The following is a 21,790-nucleotide window of genomic DNA, read 5'->3' as shown; positions in this document are numbered from 1 at the left end:
GTAGCCTCTCACAGTGTTCTGAACTTTTTTTCCATTTTTATCATACTCTGTAGTTATCTGCTGACCTATAGAATTGTTGGGTCAACAGCTGTCTCCTGCAATAGACTGTGAGCATCAAAGAGATACACATCTTTTTACTCATCTCTGTCCCCCAGGCTCAGTACCCAGTCAGACACCTGGAGGGTCAGGCATCATTCTGGGTACTCGCGTGGAAGCAGAAACTTTCCTACAGAGTGACCAAGGAGGGGCCCACATGAGTGTCTGAGGCGTGCTGCAGAGCAGAAACTATCTTGCGTCTTTAATGGGAGTTTCCGATTTCATACTAGAAAATACAAACTTGCACAATTGCTGGAACTGTGAAGGGCTGGGCTGGGACCTTAGTCTCGCCAGCAACTCTCCCTGTGATCCTGAGTCAGTTATTCAGTTACACGGAGTCTCTAGTCTCTGTCTAACTGCTGTTGTCTGTAGGACTATGAGAGTGGAGAGCTAAGAGTTCCATGGTGTGTATGCAGACAGAATTCTGCCACAAGGCCCAAAGGAAAGAAAGGGGACAAGATACAATGCTTGGGCTGGAGGGATGGCTCGGAGGCTGCGTGCCTGCTGTCTCTGCAGAGCACACAAACTCAGCTCTAACACATCAGGCGGCACACAGTTGCCCGCAATCCCAGCCTCAGGGCCTCTGCCACCCTTGCCCACCCTCAGAAGGTACCTGCACTCACGTGCACATACCCCCACAAAGGCATATACACATACTTGAACTGAAAGTAGACCTTAATAAATGAATTCCCCAAACCCTTAAATGGATGGGTTTCATTTATCATTTTAATGGTGAAGGGCTTTTTTCAGCCACTAACCTGCAAATTCTCACTCCTCTCCTCCTCCCCCCTGAGAGGTTAGATCCTCTATCTTAGGTCACCTGCCATCCAGTGTGCTAGCAGTACCACACGGTGCCTCAATCAGGTCATTATGTGGCTAGCCAAACCAATTCGGCACATCTGAAAGGAAGCCATTATTAATTATGTCTTCTGCCTGCCCTCTTTCTAGCCATTGAGCTACCATTTTCTCTGGCATCCGAGCTCAAAGCCCTGGGGTTCTCTCACCTCCATCGCCCTCTCTGTCAATCACCTAGTGAGCGCTGTGGCTTCAGGAGTAATTAATAACCTATTCCAGGTTCCCTTGTTGTCTTCCTAGTCTAGAGTCTGCATGTTATACCCAGGCCATTTCCTGTGGCTTACCTATGGAACTGCACCAATTACGGCTCTCTCTGCATAAAAGATCTGAGGTTCCTCACTAATTCAGGTAACTTTCTTATCTCCCAGGGGCTCTCAGGCCTCCCTCTACTCAAGAAGAAAGATGGACTTTGATGCTGGGGTTCAGGCTCCTCACCCTACACATGTTGAGGGTCTCTGCTAAAGTTGGCTTAGGGATTCACTGACCACGAGGGGCAACAGTTGGAATCCATTGCTCAGAGGAAGCAGGTACACACTAACCTTCTCCTGCCCTTTGCTTGTGGAAGGAAAACTGTTACTTCTACACTTCATGTTTCCTGGTCTGTACTGTTATTTTGTTTTGTTTTTTGTTTTTGTTTTCCAATTTTAAGTACAGAAACCAGGGGCACCTGCATTATATCTTCAGGATCAAATTTAAGAGAAGGACAAAAGGAAGAAGGAGAAGGGAAGAGAGAAAATATAATTTCTGAACCTAAATTCATGGATCTTACTTTGCTTTTCACTATTAGGTCCTGGAGAGAACTTGGCACAGAGGGGCCGTGGGTGGACACTGAACACTGCCTACCATGGGATATCTTGTACCCATTTCTCTTTCCTCAACACCACCCTCCACTAAAATCTGCACTAGGACTCAAGGGTGGTGCTCAAATTTTATTTTCTCGGTGGTCATGTGCTGGATACTCGGTTTTCGGCTATTCATAACCTTTCCAGTAGTTTTTTTCCCTTACAGTGTGGAGAATATGGAAGACAAGAGTTTTGTCATAAGTGGCACAGTCTCCAGGAATGAGTGTCAAGTCCGACAACACAAACACAAAATTATTTTTCTCTTTTGTTTAGAATGTCATAAAAAAATAGTAGGGAAAGATAAGTACATGCCTACTAGGAGACACTTACAGCACACAAAAACACAACGGCTGACCATCAGGCTTGGGTAGGAATGCCAAGTCAGTTCTGATGACTCCTACTGAAGCCCCAGATAGATCAGAGAGCCCTCAGTCAGAAAGGCCCTCTGCAGTAGAACTCCATAACAAAGTGGGCTTCACCTCAGGGGGGCCTAGGGATAGGGCAAGGCTAGGAGATGTGCGCCATGCACGGTGGGAATTAGGGGGTGTGCTGCAGTGCAGACTGGAGGTTAGGGGTTGAGCTGTAGTATACAGGGGAGGTCACGTGATGAAGTGCAGTGCACAGTGGAGGTTGGGGGTAGCTGCAGGGCAGACTGAACTGCCAGCAGATGAACTTCCCATTACAGACTCTAGTTCCCACATCACAGGCACATCATCAATGCTTGCTCAAGTAACAATGAAGGAACGACCAGGAAAAGCTTCTGGCATGGAACTAAGGATTGAGGATGAGTCTTAATTTTTAAGATCTTAACTGTACAGAGAAGCACAACCGAGGGTTACCATTTTCTTAACAAAAGTTCCTTTTCTGCCTTTGTTAGACACAGGGGACAAGACTATCCTGAAGCACCACTGTGACCTTGCAAGAATCTCACAGCTTTATGAAATACTACTTAACCCACAACTGCAGCATGTGCTGTCTCATATCTACGCAAGGAAAGGGTTTGATTCTATATTCTAAAAGTAGTAGCTCTCATTTAGGACTTCAGTTGTGACATTGAAGCTCTCACAGTGTTTCAGATAGTTGCTTATATGCCACTAGGTAGCTAAGACTTATTTCTCTGACTTTAATTGAAACCCCAAGGATGGCTCTACAGAGAGACAGAACACTAATGAGAGAAGCTGCTGATACTTACGCTCCCTTTAGACTTCCTGGATCCAACCATGGGAGGTAGTGAAGAAGCTTTCTGACTGTGGAAACAAATTGCAAATTGGACATCAGAATATTGGTCACACATAATACATGATCTATGACAATCATTCTAATCTAATCATCACCATATCCACTGGTCCTTGTAACCACAACTTCCATTCTAAACTATTTCTAATAGTTTTCTGAATATGACCAGACTTAATGCTTATAAATTTTTAATACAGGTGTTTTCATAATTTAATTCAAATTTCCAAACTTTCTATTTATAGATAAAAATGATCATTTTAAACTAAGTGACAACCATGCCAGATTAAGTGAAAAGCAATGAATCTCTTGGGTATGGTGACATCCATCTATTAATCCTAGCCCTAAGGAAGTAGTCTCAGATATCAAGAGTTCAAGGCTGCCCAAAGATGCACAAGATAAGTCTACCTCAAAAATAGTAATAATTATAATAGTAGCCATAAATAATGTAAAAATAAAATGTGCTATGTATACTTGTGATGGAAAAGAAAGAAAAATTGTGGCATTTATATTCAGAGAGTTTTTAAACTGGTCAATTATCACCAAATAAGAAAAAGAAGGAGAAGGGAGAGGAAGAGGAGGAGGAAGGAGGAGAAAGAGGAGGAGGAGAAGGAAGGGGAGGAGATAACTCTTTTCATAAGCTATGTCTGTGTCATTAGGAAAAAAATTCATCTTGAAATATATCTTCAAAAATAGGAAGACATATTTATAGTGGTGAACCTTACTAATGTGTATGAGAGAGGCCAATGAGTCTCGATTTTTAATTACCACCAAGTACCCTTGCTACTCTCAGTGGACTGACCAGCTAAGCACAAGTTGATAAAGGATTGGATTGCATGGATTGGATAATCAACAGTCAGTCTACTGGCAAAGAACTCTAATGTTCATGAAGGCCTGGGTTCTTGCATAGTCCCAACACCCCCTGAAATCCCATTGTTACTCTCTAAAAGCCTAAGCAAACCCCTATTAGCCTCACAGGAAACAAATTAATAGGGACACACTGGTGTCCTCCGCAGAGGACAGCCATGAAAAGGCAATTTCAAGAACCAAGAGGCTCTGATCTCAGTACAGAACAACAGAGATGAGTCTCCAGTATCCACCTTGAAGGCTTAGTGTCACAGCTCAAGGCTCTGCAGCACAGATGCTAGGCTATTCATGACACTCTCACAAAGGGTATTTCCAAGAGAAAAAAATTCATAGTACATCATGTGTAATCAAATGGCAAGCTTGCTGAGGACACAGCTCGATTGATAAAGTACTTGTGATACTTGAAGACTAGAGCTTGGGTCTCCAGTACCCATGAAAATACTGGGTTGTCACAGAGCTTGGCTTGTAATCTCAGGGCTCAAGAGTCAGAGATAAGGAATCCCTATAACAAGCTGCCTTAATCTGAATCAGCAAGCTTCAGGTTTAAGTGAGAGACCTTGTCACAAAGAATAAAGCAGGAAGCAACTGAGAAAGACACTTGGCTTTGTGTGTGTGTGTGTGTGTGTGTGTGTGTGTGTGTGTGTGTGTGTGTGTGTGTAAGCCAGAGGAGGCTTACCTCCTGGGATGAATACCTTGTCGTCCCAGAAATCAGAGGTGCAGAAAGAACATGAGTTCAAGGACAGCCTAGGATACATAACAAATTAGAGGCCACTCTGGGCTACAAAAGACCCTGGTCTCTAAGGTAAAAATAAATAAATAAATAAATAAATAAATAAATAAATAAATAAATAAATAAATAAATAAGAGTGTAAGCTATTATACATTTCTCTCCAGACCAACTGAAAACTCACTTGTTCTGGCTGCACTGCTAGTCTCTAAAACTGCCTGTGAGATTTACACACAGAGTCCGTGGTCCATCCATCATTTTCTTCACAAGAATGAAGCTTTGTATTTAGTTTAAACTTGGTGCAACACAAGTGCTAAGTCTTTCCATCAATACGTTTTGTACAACAGTTTTCAGCCATGAACGCTGTCCTTTCTAACTGATGAGTGAGACTGTTGGCTACCAAAAATACTCTTTTGTTTGATTTTGAGAGAGGCTAGCCTTGAACTCACTCCATAGCTGAAGATGACCTTAACCTCCTCGCCCTCCTGCCTCCACCTCTGTGCTGGGAATACCACATGCACCATCTTACCTAGCATCCTTACACACGTATGTGTATATGTTCCAAATACTAGGGACTACACGTGATAGTGGCCTTCCTTCCCCCACTGCCCACTCTTGCTCCCCCTCCCCCTTCTCCTTTACACTGATGTTGTCCTGCATGCTAAGGACTGAGAGTGTGAGCAAAGACTAGGACTTACCCATAAGGCCTTCTCATTGCTGACTTGTCAAAAAGTAACTCACTGTACGGTAGTCTCTTAAACTTATCTCTGCCGACGGCCACGTAAAACTGCCCGTTCTCCAACTCTGCTCCACTCTCAACCAGTTTTCCTTCTAATGTATACAGCCTGTCAAAACACCAATGCCAACATTCAGAATCTCCACAGCTTTTAGAGGGCTGCTTAAAATCATAACTAAGTAAAGGCACTTCCCCCGTGACAGGGCTCGTCAGTCACTCTTTCAATTACTGGTTCTGAAGTCAACAGATTGGACAGGAATCCCCCTTCATACCAGAGATGTGGGCATGACCTTTGCTGAACAGGAACCTGGTACTATAGAGACCAATTCTGGTACCATAGAAACCTGTACAGAATATGTTTGTTTTCCTTTGCTATGATTTGGAGGTAGGGCAAGCATGTGCCTCACCGTGATTCTGGATAGAAAAGGCAGCCTTCAGGGCTTGGTTCTCTCCTTCTAAGAATGACACTCAGGTCTTCAGGCTTATTCGAGTGAATGCCGTCACCCACTGAGCCACCTCACCAGCCCCCACCCCCAACCCCCCAGACATGGTGTTTAAATCAACTTGGCTTCCCTGGGAGATTGACTGAGTAATGTTTTATCAACCCTGTTTATGTGTATTTTCTTGGGATATTCATAAGCCAGCAAGCATCCTGCCCCATTCTCAGTTAAATGTAGCCTGTGGCCAAGGCACCACAGCCAAACACATAGAAGTGGGTCAGCAAAAAGAGGTGCAAGGGAAGCAGGGCGGGAGCTAGCCAGCACTAATGATGCAGAACTGCAGAGCACACATGCCTCTACCTCCTTTTTTCAGCCAGGCCTAAGCAGGAGAGTGAGCATGATCTGCCCAGAGCCATGGGGCTCGTAGAGCCTCCTTCACTGTAGAACTGCTGCTGTAACTGCGAGTAATATGTCACTTATTATGAGAATACTGGTTTTTTACTAGATGGCTTAAATTATCTACAGATTTTGTTAAGAGAGGAAAGTAGGCCACTTGAAAACTAAACTATGATGATAATGTAATTTTTAAGATTATAAACAAAAGTAGTTGTAAGGTTTCAACATAAAGTTTTCAAATGTCTTATATTACATAGTAAGGTGAGTAACATAATAAAATCCTTCAAGTGCCAGGAAAGCTGAGGTGGGAACATCAGGAGTTCAAGGCTAGCCTGGGCTACATAGTGAGTTCCAGGCTGGCTAGCCAGGACTACAGACCTTGTCTCATAAAGGAAAGAAAAGGACCCATTGATATCAGCTTGGCCATATTAGAGCCAAGAAGAAGTCTGAAAATATCCACAAAAGCCCTGAAAAGTAGTAGAATTGGTCAGCATACAGATGCTAACGTGTCTTTATAATGTGGTATCTCTAGGACTGTACCAATAGCAGCACAAACCAGATTTCTGCTTGTCCTGCTGCACTGAGACCACCAATCCCAAGCAAAGGTTCCATAGCCAGTCCTCCATAGCCTGTCCACCATAGGGTGCCCAGCAGTACCCCACCCTTTCCCCTGCCTATTGTAGGGTGTCCAGCAACCAGCTTTCTGCTCTGAATGTATTTGTTCACACGCTCAGTTGAGTCCAACAAAAATGGTTCCAGACACAGATGCGTGTCTCCTGGAAGCAAAGTCACCTGGCCGAGACCCACTGGCCAGAGTCAGACGGCCAGACATTCTTCACCCTCATTCCTCCAAAACAGATTCAAATCAGCAGTTAACTGTTACACTAGAAATTAAACGGCAGTGTTGTTATGGACTCCAGGAGCTCCCAGCCAAGAGCTGGCTGGCTTAGCTTGCAGGTAGATAAAGCTACTGAGTAAATTCCAACCCGTGACTCATTATGTTTCATGAATGTAGCCCCTGTTGACCTGTTTCCTTCTGTTGACTCAAAGCACAAGGATCATGCAAAGGGAGCTGAGCCAGTGTCTGAGGATGCTATTGGTCAATTAATATAGTAATGTATAACAGAAAGGCATGCTGGCCTTCTACTATTAATGAATATACTGATGAATGACACTAAGACATATTGATATTAGATCAATATATGGATGCATAACAGAAAGACTTATCGATGCTCATTTAGGGGAAAGTGTGCTCTCCCAAGTGAACAGCACCAAGTTGACCACTGAATTATGATTAAGCTTCCCGGGTGGATGTATTAGATCACACCTGAGATAGCAGCACTCAAGACTGAGAGGCAACAGGACTGCCAAGGGTTTGAGGCTACAGAGTGAGGCCCAGACCAGCCAAAGGTACAAAGTGAGACCTTGTTTCAAGAAATCAAAAATTTAATTTCTCTAAATATTCAAGTGTATGGGAAACATGTATTTTTATTTCTGTTAGTGCTTTCCTGTCTACTTAAGTGTCTGCCTAAGAGTTTGCTCATGTCTATGAGATGATACATTAGACAAGAAACTGTATTGTGTGTATAGTTTATATTATGTGTTTGGGAAGCATTTATGTAGATGTCAAAAGATAAGCCTATATTTCCTTTAAAAACTACACATAATTAGGGATGTTGACTTCCCAACGGAAACCAAAATAAATCAAAAGGTAGCTAAGGCTTAAATAAAAGTTTAAAAGTACAAGACGAAACAACAAAAAATCATTTTTATAGTCCCAGAGTCAGGAAGATTGGGGCTGCTGATAAAATTAGTGAACATAAAGAAAGACTAAAAACTCAAGATATTAATATACAAAAAGAAAAACGCAAACTGGAATCACATTTGAAACTTACAGAAAAAGAGCCAATGTCTCTAAACATAAAGTGTGGCTGAAAACCAATAAAGCAATTGTGTGAGGACAAAGATGGGTCATGCAGAATGAGTGACAGATCATGCAGAATGCAGTAAACACATGGCATGCATTGAGAAGGCAGCCCTGGAGCCAAGAGTCCCAGCTCCAGCCAGCCTGATGTTTGCACCCACTCATGCTACCCAGTGTCAGCTTAGTCTTGGGCATCTAGACTCTGGGTCTCAAATGCCATATCTATTGAAAGAGAATAGCACTATTTAGTTCATAAGAACATTGAGTTAATTCATTTAAAAATGTAAAATAATTATAAAATATCTAGAATGCAAAGGGGGAAATCAACAGACAATCCTGTGTATCAAATAAATAAAAATCAAGAAATGATGAAAGCCACTTGTGTGTGAGTGCCGTGTGTGTGGTGTGAGCATGTGTGTGGTGTGAGCATGTGAAGTTGTATCCTGCCACCTGCACACATCACACACACACACACACACACACACACACACACACACACACACCCCACATGCATGCTCCCACACACAGTACACATAAGAAAGAAAGGAGGAAGAGGAGGAGGGAAGATGGTAGGAAAGAAGGAAGAGCAGGAGGGAGGGAGGATAGGAAATGCTGAGAGTGTGCATTCCTGTATATACAAAGAGTGCTTCTGGTTCTGATTTCTATGGTATAAAAGCTACTCAGAGAAGGGATGGTGGACCGGAGGTGACAGAAATACTTTAAATTTACGTTCCTATCCTACTTGAACTTTTGTCATACATTAAGCACTACCTTCAATTAACACAGTTTATACTTAAATCGTCAGTGATGATAAAGCTGTAAGAGAAACATGGATTCAACTGAAGAGCACGGGGTCCAGTCACAGGGAAGTTACTGTAAGCCATGGCTGTATTGTGCTGTGGGGGGGGGGGGGCACACTCGCACGTATGGTGTGTGTGTGTGCCCAACAGGCAAGAACGTGTTCAGGGGGCAGTGCATCAGGAAGGATAAAGAGAAGACAGGCACCAAAGGAACTGCTTGGAATTTGAGACACATGAGTGTGTATTTGTGTGTCCATGCACACATGCACTATGTATGTACTCTCAATGTGTTCTTACATCTATATTTCACTCATATCATTATATGTTATTGATCCATTAGCTGATAAAAAGATAATTTCAAGGCTAGGTTCATTTAATTTCACTGAAATGCTTTTGGCTTTAATTTAGATAGTCTTCCCTATCTCTGTCTCCTCTATAAGACCACCTGCTCTTCCTAGCATCTGCCTGAGACAGACAGTTGGGACCTTGGGGAAAACACAGTTAACTACAAATCAAGAGGCTGTTGAGGTTAAGATGTCCTTCCCCTTAAAGTAGTATGGTGCTTGCTTATTACTCTGTGCTAAAATAGCAAGAACAGGTAAAGTTTCCTGATGTGTTCCACATGCCAAGTACTGTTGGAAACAGCCCTGTTGAAGTGTCATTATATATCATAGTTTTCATGTAAAGAAAAAGAAGCACCTTAAGCTTAGCAGAATCAGACAAACGTCAAATATAGGGATCAGTGACTCCAGAACCTTTGAGAACATCTTCAAGGATTCCCAAACCATCCCCCTGTGGGAAGATGTTACAACACACCTGTGGACAGCCCCACTCCGAAGAGTTATTTTTTCTGTGACCATTTGTAGTACGTGATCCCACTGATTTAAAGCTTTTCTTGGGATGAGGAGGCGAGAAGCTGGGCTTATGAGGTCTCCATTTGCAATCAAGCTGTGAGGAGAAAAGAAAAGAGGAACATATCTGAAACAGTCATGCTCATAACATTCAAATTCCAAACCCCAAGGAAGTACACAGCCAATTAATTCTTTCCTCCAACTTACAAAATGGTACAGGGCTCATGCAGCGCCTTCCTGAAGCGGGCAGACACGTTGATTTTGCTGTGGGTGACAGGCTTCACCTTCAAAAGCAAAGCAAAGAGAAAGAAATTGCTAGTTTCCAACAGGGCAACTGGATGGTATCTGTTACACTGAAATCACTAAAGTTTGTTCTGACTCCATTTTGTGTTTGCCTGGCTAGTTCTCAACCCTGTACCTGACTCGGCACAATGGCCAGGTCTACCTTGGCAAAAATATTTGAGATTTCCATGACCTTGACCATGGTTCCAATGTATTCACCAAAGTAATTAAACTAGGAGAAAAGTACAAGGCAAAAGTATAACCCCTGACACTAACTGTCTTCTCAGAGACTTCACCCGGCAGCTAATGGAAACAAATGCAGAGCCTTATAGCCACACATCAGGCCAAGTTCAGGGAGTCCTGAGAAAGAGTGGGAGGAAAGAGTGAGGGAGCAGGAGGGGTCATGACACAAGAAGACCTATAGAGCCAACTAACTTGGGCCTATGGGGGCTCACAGAGACTGACCTTCCAACCAAAGAGTATGCAGGGCTGAACCTAATTCCTCTACACATCTGTAGCAGATGTTAGCTTGGTCTTCATATGGCTGAGAGCAGAGCAGAGGCTGTCTCTTGCTTGGACTCTGTTACCTGCCTTTGGATCCCTTTCCTATAACTGTGCCTCCTTGTCTGACCTCAGGGGGGAAATGATGCAACTCGATGTGCCGGGACCGATTGGTACAGGGATAGGAGGGTGGGTTCCCTTTTTCTGAAGAGAAAAGGAGAGGAAAATGGAGGCAGGGATGGGAGGGTAGAACTAGCAGAAGAGGGAGGGGGGCTGCAATCAGGAGGTGAGGTGAATAAATAGGTAAATAAATAAATAAATCAGTAGAAAAAAATAATTGACATGTTATCTCTAAAATAATTACCATGCTCTGCCAGGAATGGACATTTCAAGGTTACTCTGCCCTCTCATCTAACTTGGATATAAATTATGGTCTTTGTGTGTTTTACCTTTTAAAACTCTGTACGCCTGAGTTTGAGCACCAAGAGACTTCTCAGAGGCACAAGGCTGCTTGTGGTCTAGACATTAATAAAAAGACTTAAACCTTTTAATTGGCTTAACCAGTGTAGTTTCAATAACCATCTCATGTGGATCATGTCAATGCCTCTGTAAAAACCTTGCTTTCTTTCCACTTGGACACATACCAGATCCATCCTCCATCAATAACCAGATGCCCTCAAAGAAGCTCTCCAAAAAAATAAAGGAAAAAAATCTTTGTTAAGCCCTATGCATACTTGTTACAATCTGTGCCAAAGGTCAAACACATTAAGGCACGTTTTTAAACAATGCCTTCCAGGAAAAGTGCTATCAAGCAATCCTATAGAACCCGGAAGTGCACTCTCCTCAACTGCAGGAAGGCTTCTTGTCACCTCTCCTCTCCACTCTTGGCACTCTCTCTCTCTCAGCTCCTCCATTCCCACCTTCATCACGGAAGAAGTCTTTTCTTCTGCTTCACTTCATCCTGTGTCCATCACCTGTACCCCATCACCGCTCTGACCCCTCCCCTCTTGCGCCTGGGGCCTCTGAGTACTTCCCTCTCTTTTTTTCTTTTTTATAAGGATCCCTATTCCAGGTTCCCCTCAAACTCACTATGTAGCCAGAAATGACGTTCAATTTCTCATCCTCCTGTCTCCAACTCCCAAGTGCTGAGATTACAAGCCGGAGCCATCATGCCCAGCTTTTGTGGTGCTGAAGACCAAACTCAGGGCCTTGTGCCTAAGCACTCTCCCAACTGACCTACACCCCCAGCCCTCCTCATCTCCCTTTGCTTCTAGAGTCTAGGATCCAGTTAGAACCACACAGCCCTGTGGGAAAACATGAGAAAGGGCTTGTGTCACTAGCCTGGAACTCAGAAGGGCTTGACCAACCTTCCACTCGCTTTTTCCAAGATCTTACTTACAGCTTATGATAAACATGCACGAAAACACACACACACACACACACACAGACACACACACACACACACACACACACACACACACACACACACACACACACACACACACACACACACACACACACACACACACACACACACACACACACACACACACACACACACACACACACACACACACACACACACACACACACACACACACACACACACACACACACACACACACACACACACACACACACACACACACACACACACACACACAGACACACACAGACACAGACACACACACACACACACACACACACACACACACACACACACACACACACACACACACACACACACACAGACACACACACACACACACACACACACACCCCAGATCATTTTGTTCCAAATCTCAAGAGACTAGAAAACAATAGACCTGAAGGTCTTTGTGTCCTTTCCCCCACGGCCCAGCTCTCCCCTCTTCAGCCCTTTCTCCTTTGCATTTACCTCAGAAGAAGTATTTTTATGATCCATCTCCATTTTATTGCCAGCTGTCTCTATGTGCTCCACTACTATTGAGAGTCTCTGGGGTCTCCAGTTCTTTCCCTTGGCCTTACACACTTCTCACGTTTGTTCCCAACTCCTCTCCTCTTCTCTCTGTCTCTCTCTTTCCCTCCCTCCCTCCTTCCCTCCCTCCCTCCGTCTCCCTCTCTCCCTCCTCTCTCCCTCCTCCCCTTCCTCCCTCTCCCTCTATCCCTCTCCTTTATGCGACAGCAACTCCTACCCTATCTTCCTATCTGGTTTCTGACTGTACTACTGAAAACCGAACTTTGGATCCTGGTCCAGGACCAGGCTCTTCTGCCCTCATCTCCTGCCAAAGCTCTGTCCATATGCTGCATGCTGTAAGCTGCAGACATAGCCAGCTTGCTACTACCCCTCAGTCATACCTTGTGTCCTCACCTCTCCCCCTGCCTCAATGCCCTGTCCATTTACCCAGCTGGAACTGTGCTTCCTCTTCAAGGCTGCACTCGACTGCACTCTGCCCCATTGCTGCCTTTCTCCTCCAGCAGTGCTGCAGCTGCGGCGGCAACAGCAAGCAATGGCAGCACTCAAGGTTTCAGGGTGAGGCCCCCCATTATACTATATTCCTTCCTATTGCTATTAGAAATGCCATGACCAAAGAAACTTGGAGGAGAAAGGGTTTGTTTGGCTTTTCCCCATTACAATCCGTCACTTGGGGAAGCTAGGGCAGGAACTAAGGCAAGTTATCATACAGCAATGCCGCTTATTGGCTTGCCAGCCTGCTCTCTTCACTACTCAAGACCACCTTTCTCAGGGATGGCATCGCACAGTGGGCTGGGCCCGTCCAAATCATTCATTAGTCAAGAAATTGCCCCCCACAGGCTTGCCTGCCCACAGTCCATTCTGATACAGGCATTTTCTCAAATAAGGCTCCCTTGCCCCCGATGACTAGTTCATATGAAGTTGCCAAAAATTAATGAGTACACCCAAAAAGTGGGGGGGGAAAGGATAAGCAGAGGGTAGTGGTTTGACATAAAAACTGCTGTCCCCTATTGTGTCACTGCACAGGAAGTGCTGTGATGCTAATTTACATATGCTGCACTTCTTTTCATCATCAAAATAACTACTCACTCGATACCATTACTACTTGAGGAAACTGGAGCTTAGCTAGTTTGCCTAAAGTCACCCATAAGAAGGCACGTAGCTGAGTGTGTCTATAACACCAGCACTCAGGGAGGAGGCTGAGTTAAGAAGACTGCGAGTTCTGGCCTGGGCCACAAGGTGAGGCATTGTGGGAAGAGGTTTGGGGAACAAAGGAGAAGGGGGTGGGGGTTGAAAGAAGAGGAAAAGGAAGAAGAAGAAAAAGGAGGAGGAGGGGGAAGGAAGGAAGGAAGGAAGGAGGGAGGGAGGGAAGGAAGGAAGAAGAAGGAAGAGGAGAAGGAGGGAAGAGGGAAGAGAAGGGGAGAAAAGGATAAAGATGAGGAAGAGAGGGGAAGAGGAGGCGGGGAGGAGCAGCAACAGTAGCTTGCTAGGGAGGGGCCTATGAGCAGCTAGCTACGGCTATACTCACTGCTGGTCTTTCCTCTAGGAAATGGTCCAATGTTTAGGGAAGAACTCTGCCATCCCCCAGTTGCTGAAACACTGTCCAAGAACACAGCTGCTACTCATACAATAAACACTGGTTGGAATTTAATTAGAATCAAGTTTTGAAACTTTAAGGTAGCAACTTTTCCAATTTATTCCCACAGGTTGTCGGCCTTAAATTAATACTTAAGTGAGGCTGCTGCTTTGTTTTGTCTTCCGTGCTTAGCATGTACTGCATAGACCTCAACAAACACATGGTAAAAAGAACTGTCCCTCTCATTCCCATCCCATAGGCAGCAGGCTGGAGTAACGGCATCACTATTCCTTCAATAGGGTCTCTGCATGCTATCAGCACACATCTAGCATACATGTAACTTTGAAGCTAAGTGCTAGAGGGCTGTGACCACTCAACACCTTGCTTTTTAACTTGCTTATCTGCTGTGAGAACTGTTTCACACTGCTATGAGGGGGAGTTGCTTCCTTCATGCCAGCTGACTGTACTGCACCCCACAGAGGTGATAAACTCGGCCAACCTTCCCTGAAACAGTCCTTCAGTCTCTCAATGTCTCCTATTCATTTGCATAAATCTGCACATTTATCTACACAGTCAACAATGACAACTGAGAATCTTCTGAACTAAAGAGTAAGCAATTCTTCTAGGTCGATGATGTTTACAGCAAGCTCAAGTGGATCTGAGGACTCTTCATTCGCTCAGCTCAGACCATTTCGTAAACACCTGGACTTAATACACAAATTGTGCCATCTGTGACAGGCTGGGGCTTAGAAGACCGTAAGCCCTGCAGCATGTTTGACTGCTTTTAGGTCTCCCCAGGTGAGGTGAGAAGGAAGCTCCGCCCACGTGCAGGACAGGCCTTCCGGCTCTGTGCTCTGACAGTCCCTTCCTCAGAATCCTCCACCTCTGACCACACTCCACTTCCTTCCAGACAGCTCCTCTGACAGCTGCTCGGGTGTCCACCGTTCTCTGCTGCCCTTTGCTTTCTTTCTCCCAAGCACTTATTACCACACGGATATGTGGTGCTGTACTTACTTGGTTTGCAATCGCCAATTCCCTGTTACTTTAGGAACTCTTAGTGCTACCCAGTAACATGGCCAACATGTACTATGTCAGCTGACAAGATTTCCATTTGTATACATCTTGCCACATACTCGCTGGTAGTTTAAAACCCTGTTAGGTTGTTTAATTAAAGATAAGTAAATTATATAAAGAAATGATTTTAAAGCTCTTGTCTAAATCATTTTACCTTAGTAACTTAGAGAAATAAATATATAGTTGCAAAATAATTTTGTAACTTTATAAAATACTGAGTTATAAAATCAGAATAAGTTTGAAAAAATGTCATGGCATTTGTGTGAATACCAATTATTTTCTCCATGGTTATTTTCAGCATGGCACAGATAGTCTCTAAGGGTTAATGCTTAACCATCTAAATTGAAGACTAATCTTAATTATATCCAGCCCGGTCTTACTAACTAAATGGCTGCATTGTCATTTTCTAACAGACCAATAAAAGTATCTGAAAAACAAAACAATATGTCTGAATTGGAAAATCATCTAAGAACGTCAAATAAAGCAATTTTTACTTTTTGAAAAAGTATATTTTTGTTCTTGGTTTGAGAGTGCTTCTTATGTTTCCTAGGTTTACTCAGATTTGTTATACAGCCAAGACAGGCCTTGAACTCCTGATGAGCCTCCCTCCCCCTCCCCCTCCCCCTCTCCAGTGCTGGAGTAACAGGAGTGCGCTGCCCCGCCCCGCTCATCATGCATGCTTCTAAATGGTATTTTCAATATCATCACATCTAAATGCAAAATAAATTAAAGCAAATCAACTGGGATGGAAACTTTCCAGAGCTCTGGTGTGGGGAGAGGTGTTGGCCATGCGCTACTCCAGATCAATATTATGACTCTGGATAATGGAAGAAACAGGAAACAAGAGTTCTTACATTTTTATCAATTCCATTATCAGCGCATATGCTTTCCCTGGAACTTTGATATAAGCGGTATTAGCAAGAGAATGATATTACGTATCAACACACTGAGTCTGAAGGAATGCACATCAGGGCTACAGGATAAGCAACTCTTACTCAGGCCTGGTGGACCCGGGTAGGTCACACAGGTGAACAGGTTAAGCAGGTTTGACATAATAACCTGCAACCCACTCAAATAAATGGGCATCACCAATTGTTTGTGGGAATAAATCTCGAGGTGACCAGAATGCAACAGCAGTCATGAGAGGCTGGTAAGGACATGGCTGGGGGATGGGAGGGTGGGGAGTTCAGAAAGTAAAAGCAGCACACAGCTAGGGAGGAAGAGCTAGTATAGCACATACTATAGTTATATGAGACGTCACTCACCACTCACATGTCCCACTCAAGGACTAGAGGAAGACAAAATCCCTATCATAGTGGAAGGAGGGAAGCAGAGTGAATCAGAGAGACAGGGGGATAATTCTGACCAAGGCCTCATTTCTGCCCATGAGTAAAAGAAATCAAAGAGAGTAGATGGGAACAGATAAGTTATAGGGAGGGGAAGAGAGAGGGAGGGAGAAGAAGAAGGAGGGATATGATAGATAGATGGTGGTAGGTAGAGATAGCTAGATGATAGGTAGATAGATAATTGATAGAGGAGACATGATAATATAAACATAGAAGACAGTTCCAAGTAGATAGAAAATAGAGATAGATGATAGATAGATATTAGATAAATGATGGATTAGACAAAATAGGTAATACATCTGTTAATCAATCAATCAATGTGGAGAGGTCGGAATAAATCTGCTAAGTTAGCCTAAAGAGCTGCTTGGTGAGCTAATTGTGCAGTGGCAGCTGCACACCCCGGCTGCTCCCAGGGGCTGTTAACTGGCACTTGCCACCTTTTCAACCCTGGACCAAGAAAAGCAAAGTCAGCCTAAGGACCCAAGAGAGCAAGCAGAATGGATTCTCACAATCCGACGAGCGCTCACCTCCTGTAACGCTCACCTCTTGTCAAAACTCGTTACGCTGCTTAAGGGTTCAGTTTGCAATACTTTCTAAAATGCCAGTCTATTCAGAGAAACAAACGTGCTAAAGTTAGCCATGCCAACTGTCAGTCAGCGAACACTAGGTTCACTTTCCTCCTGGTATATATTTAAGGGATTCTTGATAATCTTTAGGGAAACTTTGTTACCTTGCAAACATCATCCAGCATCAAAGAGGAAACCAAGTCTCTTGCAAAATATTTAATCAATGTTCATCTTTTTTAAAAAAATGTAGGATCAAAAAGTTTAAAGACATAAAAAATAAGAAATAATTTACCTAGGAATCAATATAATAGACATTGCAAAGTATAAATTGTCCTAAAGAGATTTTTTAAAACCACCCAGGGGTCTGGGCATGGTGGCATAAGCCTTTTCTCCCAGCATTCTGGAGGTAGCAGCAGGTGGGTCTCTGAGTCCCAGGCCAGCCTAATCGACAGAGTGAGTTCCAAGCCAGTCAGATCTATCCACACAGTGAGATGCTACCAAAAAATAAAAAAATAAAATAAAATTTCAGGGTGAAGCTCAGGGGCAGAGAGTCTGTTGTCTGGGACACATAAGGCACTGACTGGACTTGATCTCTGTTAACCACCCGGAAAAGAAGAATAACAGTTGTCATCATCATCATTCCTAACCCCACATCACTATTTTCGATGTCAGGACAGCTAAGAGCCAGTGCCCACACGCACGGGACTCAGCCTGCTCTGCTGCTGACCGTGGGGCTTATAAGTGACTTGGACAGAACCTCTATCAGGGGCTATTTCATTCTAGAAACTGTCCCTGAACTTAACAGATAAGCCATTTGTCATAGAAAAGCTCCCGGTCCACGACCTGAAAAAGACACCTAAAAAGGAAAGACTTTACAGCAAGAAGGGCAGACTGCGAGTGGCCATTTCGAAAGAAAACATAAGACCCAGGCTCACTCCTGCTTGGAGAGAACACTAGAGGGGTCAGCTGCATCTGCCAAAACAAGGAGAGCCGAAAGGCACTTTTAAAAGCACACAAAGTTTCAAAGAAATCTAAATTCTAGAGAGCAGGAGCTCTAAGTGAGGAGAAATCTAAGACTTCTTGCATGCCTAGGATGACAAACCTTCCGTGGCGGGTTAGCCAGAGGATGGGCTGGCATTGTAGAGAAGACAAGGATGTAATAAAGTCCACACTACCAACAAACTCTTCTGCACCCGGAGCTGTCCTCAGGCACACAGAAGTGTGGCAGAAGCTAGGAGCAAGGTAAAGAAGCAGGGACAGAACCCAGTGGCAGGGAAGGCTGGAGGTGGGGCTGCGTAATAGATTCTCCAGTGGCATACACTGCTAACAGTTGGACCAACTCTCAAGAGACACCTCTAAATCTCCTCAGGATTCGCTTCTAAGCCCTGAGAGAAGTCCTAATTTTACCCTCGTAATGTTTGGGAGCAGTGGTGTAGTGACAGCGGGTAAAGCTGCCTCTAGCCTGTCCTGAAGCTAGTTGTGGGCTGGACGACAACCAGCTCCTTTCCTGGCATCCATCCAACAGAGGAGGCAGGACCCTTTCTTCTGAGCAAAAGTATTATCTGCTTTCAGTCCCTACACATAACAGAATGCTACATAAGATCACCTCTACACAACCAACACTACAAAACAATGGACCTACTGTCACGAAAAAAAGAAGAGCAAACCAGAGATGGCCACTGACAACGAGACAGGCAAAAATAAGGTTTTTACTGTAACTGTTATTAATACATTAAACAGCTTGATGGCATAGGGACGGGTCTATCAAACAAACACAAGTTATATGGAGAGGTCCAGACCATAAACTGAAAGCTCAAAAAGAAACGAATGAAAATTCTAGAAGCAGTAAAACAGAACATCTGAAATGAAGAATTTATTACATAGGCTCAGCAAACTAGACACAGCAGAATATACCTGAGAAAGCATCTCCTGTTGCATTAAATAAGAAAAAATGGGGCACCAACCCCACACTACACTACACCGGTCACCAGCAGGCCACATGACACTGGCAGGCTGTTCTCATCTCGGCAGACTCTCTGGCCCGGAGCTCCCGAAAACTCACCACCTGATTCCCTATGTTCCCATGGCTGGTCACCCCAGCCCCACGCATCCAAATTCCAAGGCTAGCTGGGGTATCCCACATCTTTCTCTGGGACTCAGTTGAGTCACCAAGTGAAGGAAAACACCACACAGATTTAGTTTAGAATCAGCAGGTAACTCAATCCCTGGGTGAAACTACTAACAGCCTAATTAGTAAGCCATACTAAATTACAGTGGCAGATCCACCAGGATCTGTCATCTAACCAGGGGCCTCTAGTTCATTACATCTTCTACCCCAAAATCTCCCACCTCCACCCCAACCCCTCCAAAAGACTGCAAGTCCCTTTTCTCCTCCTCTCTTCCCCCCTCCAACCTGGAAGTCCTGCCTACTCCTTGCCCAGTGATTGCTTCCCTGAACTCTTTACTCATTAGGGGAAGGTCCTTGCCACAATCTTCTGACAGAGGACAGGAAGGCCCAGAGAGATGGCTCTACTGATAAAGGCATTGCTGCACCAGCCTGGCAGCCTGAGCCCTGGAGCCCATGTGGAGAAGGAGAGAACCAACTCCATGTGACTGACTACCATGACACACACATACACAATCAATCAATAAATAACTCTAAAAAATAAGTTAATTCCATTAATGTATAAGAAAAAAGAAATGAAATGACATTTTAAGCACAAAAAAGCCAAAAGAATGAATAATAGACTGATACACCGTTAATGAGAAACACACTTTTGGTATAAAGATAGCAACAGATGAGGCAGTACGGGGAAACATTACTGAATCTTAAGCAAGTCAACCCATACAGTTTGATCAAAGAAACAGTATAGGAGACAAGCAATGCCCATTTTCTCAATAATTGTCATAGATAATACATATATTTACCTCTAAAGTTGGATATTTGTTTTTAAAGAGTTATTGCACTTTTCATTATGTGTGTGTGTGTGTGTGTGTGTGTGTGTGTGTTTGTCTGTGAGTATTCACACACATGAGCACAAATGCCCACAAGGGTTCACAGGGGCCACTGACCCCTTGGAGCTCCTTGACAGGCACTTGTGAGCTGTCTGACATGAGTGCTAGGATCCAAACTCAGTTCCTCTGCAAGAGCAGAGTGTGACCTTAACCACGGAGCCATAGCTCAGCCCCAAAGCTGAGTATTTCTTAAAGAGTACAGAATATCGACAATATGTCTGATCTGTTACATCTATTTTTCTAGTATCATTGTGTTCTTTGAGACTTCAGAAAATTAAGCTCCAGCAGATCAAATATTAGCATTTCAGAATTCTACAACACCAAGTTGTTTTTAATCTCATGATCTTCTATGATAGCAAAGGGAAAAAATCTAAAGGAACGTGTAGCTAAACTATCTTCCACGATTCAGCAATATGTTGCCTCTGATACATGTTGTGATTGTTCTGTTTCCTTTGCTGACTCCTCCTGCTCTGGACCCACCGTCACAAGTCAGCATCCCCTCTCCAGGATTCTACTCCCTCCTATTCACTTCTCAACCTGAACATCCTCCTAGACAAGCTTATCCAATCCACTGCTATCAAACGGAATTTTGTCACTGCCAACCAAGTTTCTATCTGTTGCCCAGATCTTTCTCCTGACACTGAACATGTCCCCTTCGTCACCCTAAAATGAAGATTTAGAAAAATCTATTTGTATCTAAGCCTGCACTGAGTCACTGTATCATGAAATGTTACTGTGTCTCACTCTGTATTCAAAGAGAATTTGCACTTTTTCCAAAGCAGTTGAAAGGCAACGTCCTGCTGAATGGCCACCACAAAAACTCAATGAAGGGTCCCACAGCTCCTTCTTCCACAAAGTACGACCTCACAAATCCTCTCACTCCATTTTCTGCCTTTGGTACCTTTCCTCAATAAACCACCCACTTCTCAATTATTCTTCAGACAGTACAGGCCCAAGCATGGAACTTCCCAGTGCAAGAGTGTTCAGAGGCTGCCACTGCCTTCGATGAAGTTCACAGCCTTAGACCCGAGCTTTGAGCTCATGTTCTCTGGCCACAACCAACATGCAATGGCCTCATTCATTAATCTACCTTCTCACAGGCTGTTCAGTCAGCTGGCTAGAATGCTTCCCCTCAAAAATTCTGTATCATTCTTCTAGAGCATCTTTTGTGCATCCTTCATTAAAGTGATATTCCCTTCTCCTGTTGTCTACTGGGCTGTGTCTTTTTATTTTCCTAGTAAACACGCTCATCTATATAACCCACTGGTGATACTTTGGAAATAGAATGCTTCAATTAAACAATAATCAGGATGAGTTTTTTGAGCACAAACTATGCTCAGAACTCAAGTAAACTTCGTCCCCTTTGCTTTTCATGATACCTTACAGGACAACTACTTATTTACTAAAAGTTTACAATTTTAACTATAAAATGCCTTCAACTGCACCCACACTTATTACTATAAAGTGCCTTACAAAGTTAGCACTGGTCTATGTTCTATTTTCAGCACATCTCATTTATCTATTTTGGGACAGGGATACACACAGTAGGCATGTGAAGGTCAGAGGTCAACTTTTGGGAATAGTTCTCTCATTCTGCCACTTAGGTCCCAAGGATTGAACTCTGGTCATTGGACTTGGTGGCGAGTGCCTTTACCCCTGAGCCACTTCACCAGCCCTATGGTTAGCACTGTTCTAATCGCGATGAGCCT

General features: G+C 43.9%; 1 protein-coding gene across 1 annotated transcript in view; it reads right to left on the bottom strand.

The window, feature by feature from the left end:
* Positions 1 to 21,790, bottom strand: part of Dcdc2 (doublecortin domain containing 2) — a 158,750-nt gene that overhangs the window by 103,762 nt on the left and 33,198 nt on the right. Inside the window, exons 3-6 of the mRNA XM_032885007.1 lie at positions 9,975 to 10,051; positions 9,733 to 9,864; positions 5,319 to 5,465; positions 2,986 to 3,040 (exon numbers count right to left, since the gene is read on the bottom strand). Coding sequence (XP_032740898.1) covers positions 2,986 to 3,040; positions 5,319 to 5,465; positions 9,733 to 9,864; positions 9,975 to 10,051 — 411 coding nt within the window. The remainder of the gene's footprint in view (positions 1 to 2,985; positions 3,041 to 5,318; positions 5,466 to 9,732; positions 9,865 to 9,974; positions 10,052 to 21,790) is intronic.

This window comes from Rattus rattus, chromosome 14, assembly GCF_011064425.1.
Source record: "Rattus rattus isolate New Zealand chromosome 14, Rrattus_CSIRO_v1, whole genome shotgun sequence".
NCBI lineage: Eukaryota > Metazoa > Chordata > Mammalia > Rodentia > Muridae > Rattus > Rattus rattus.
The sequence above is the reverse complement of the archived record's forward strand: the minus strand, read 5'-3'. Positions and strand labels throughout refer to the sequence as shown.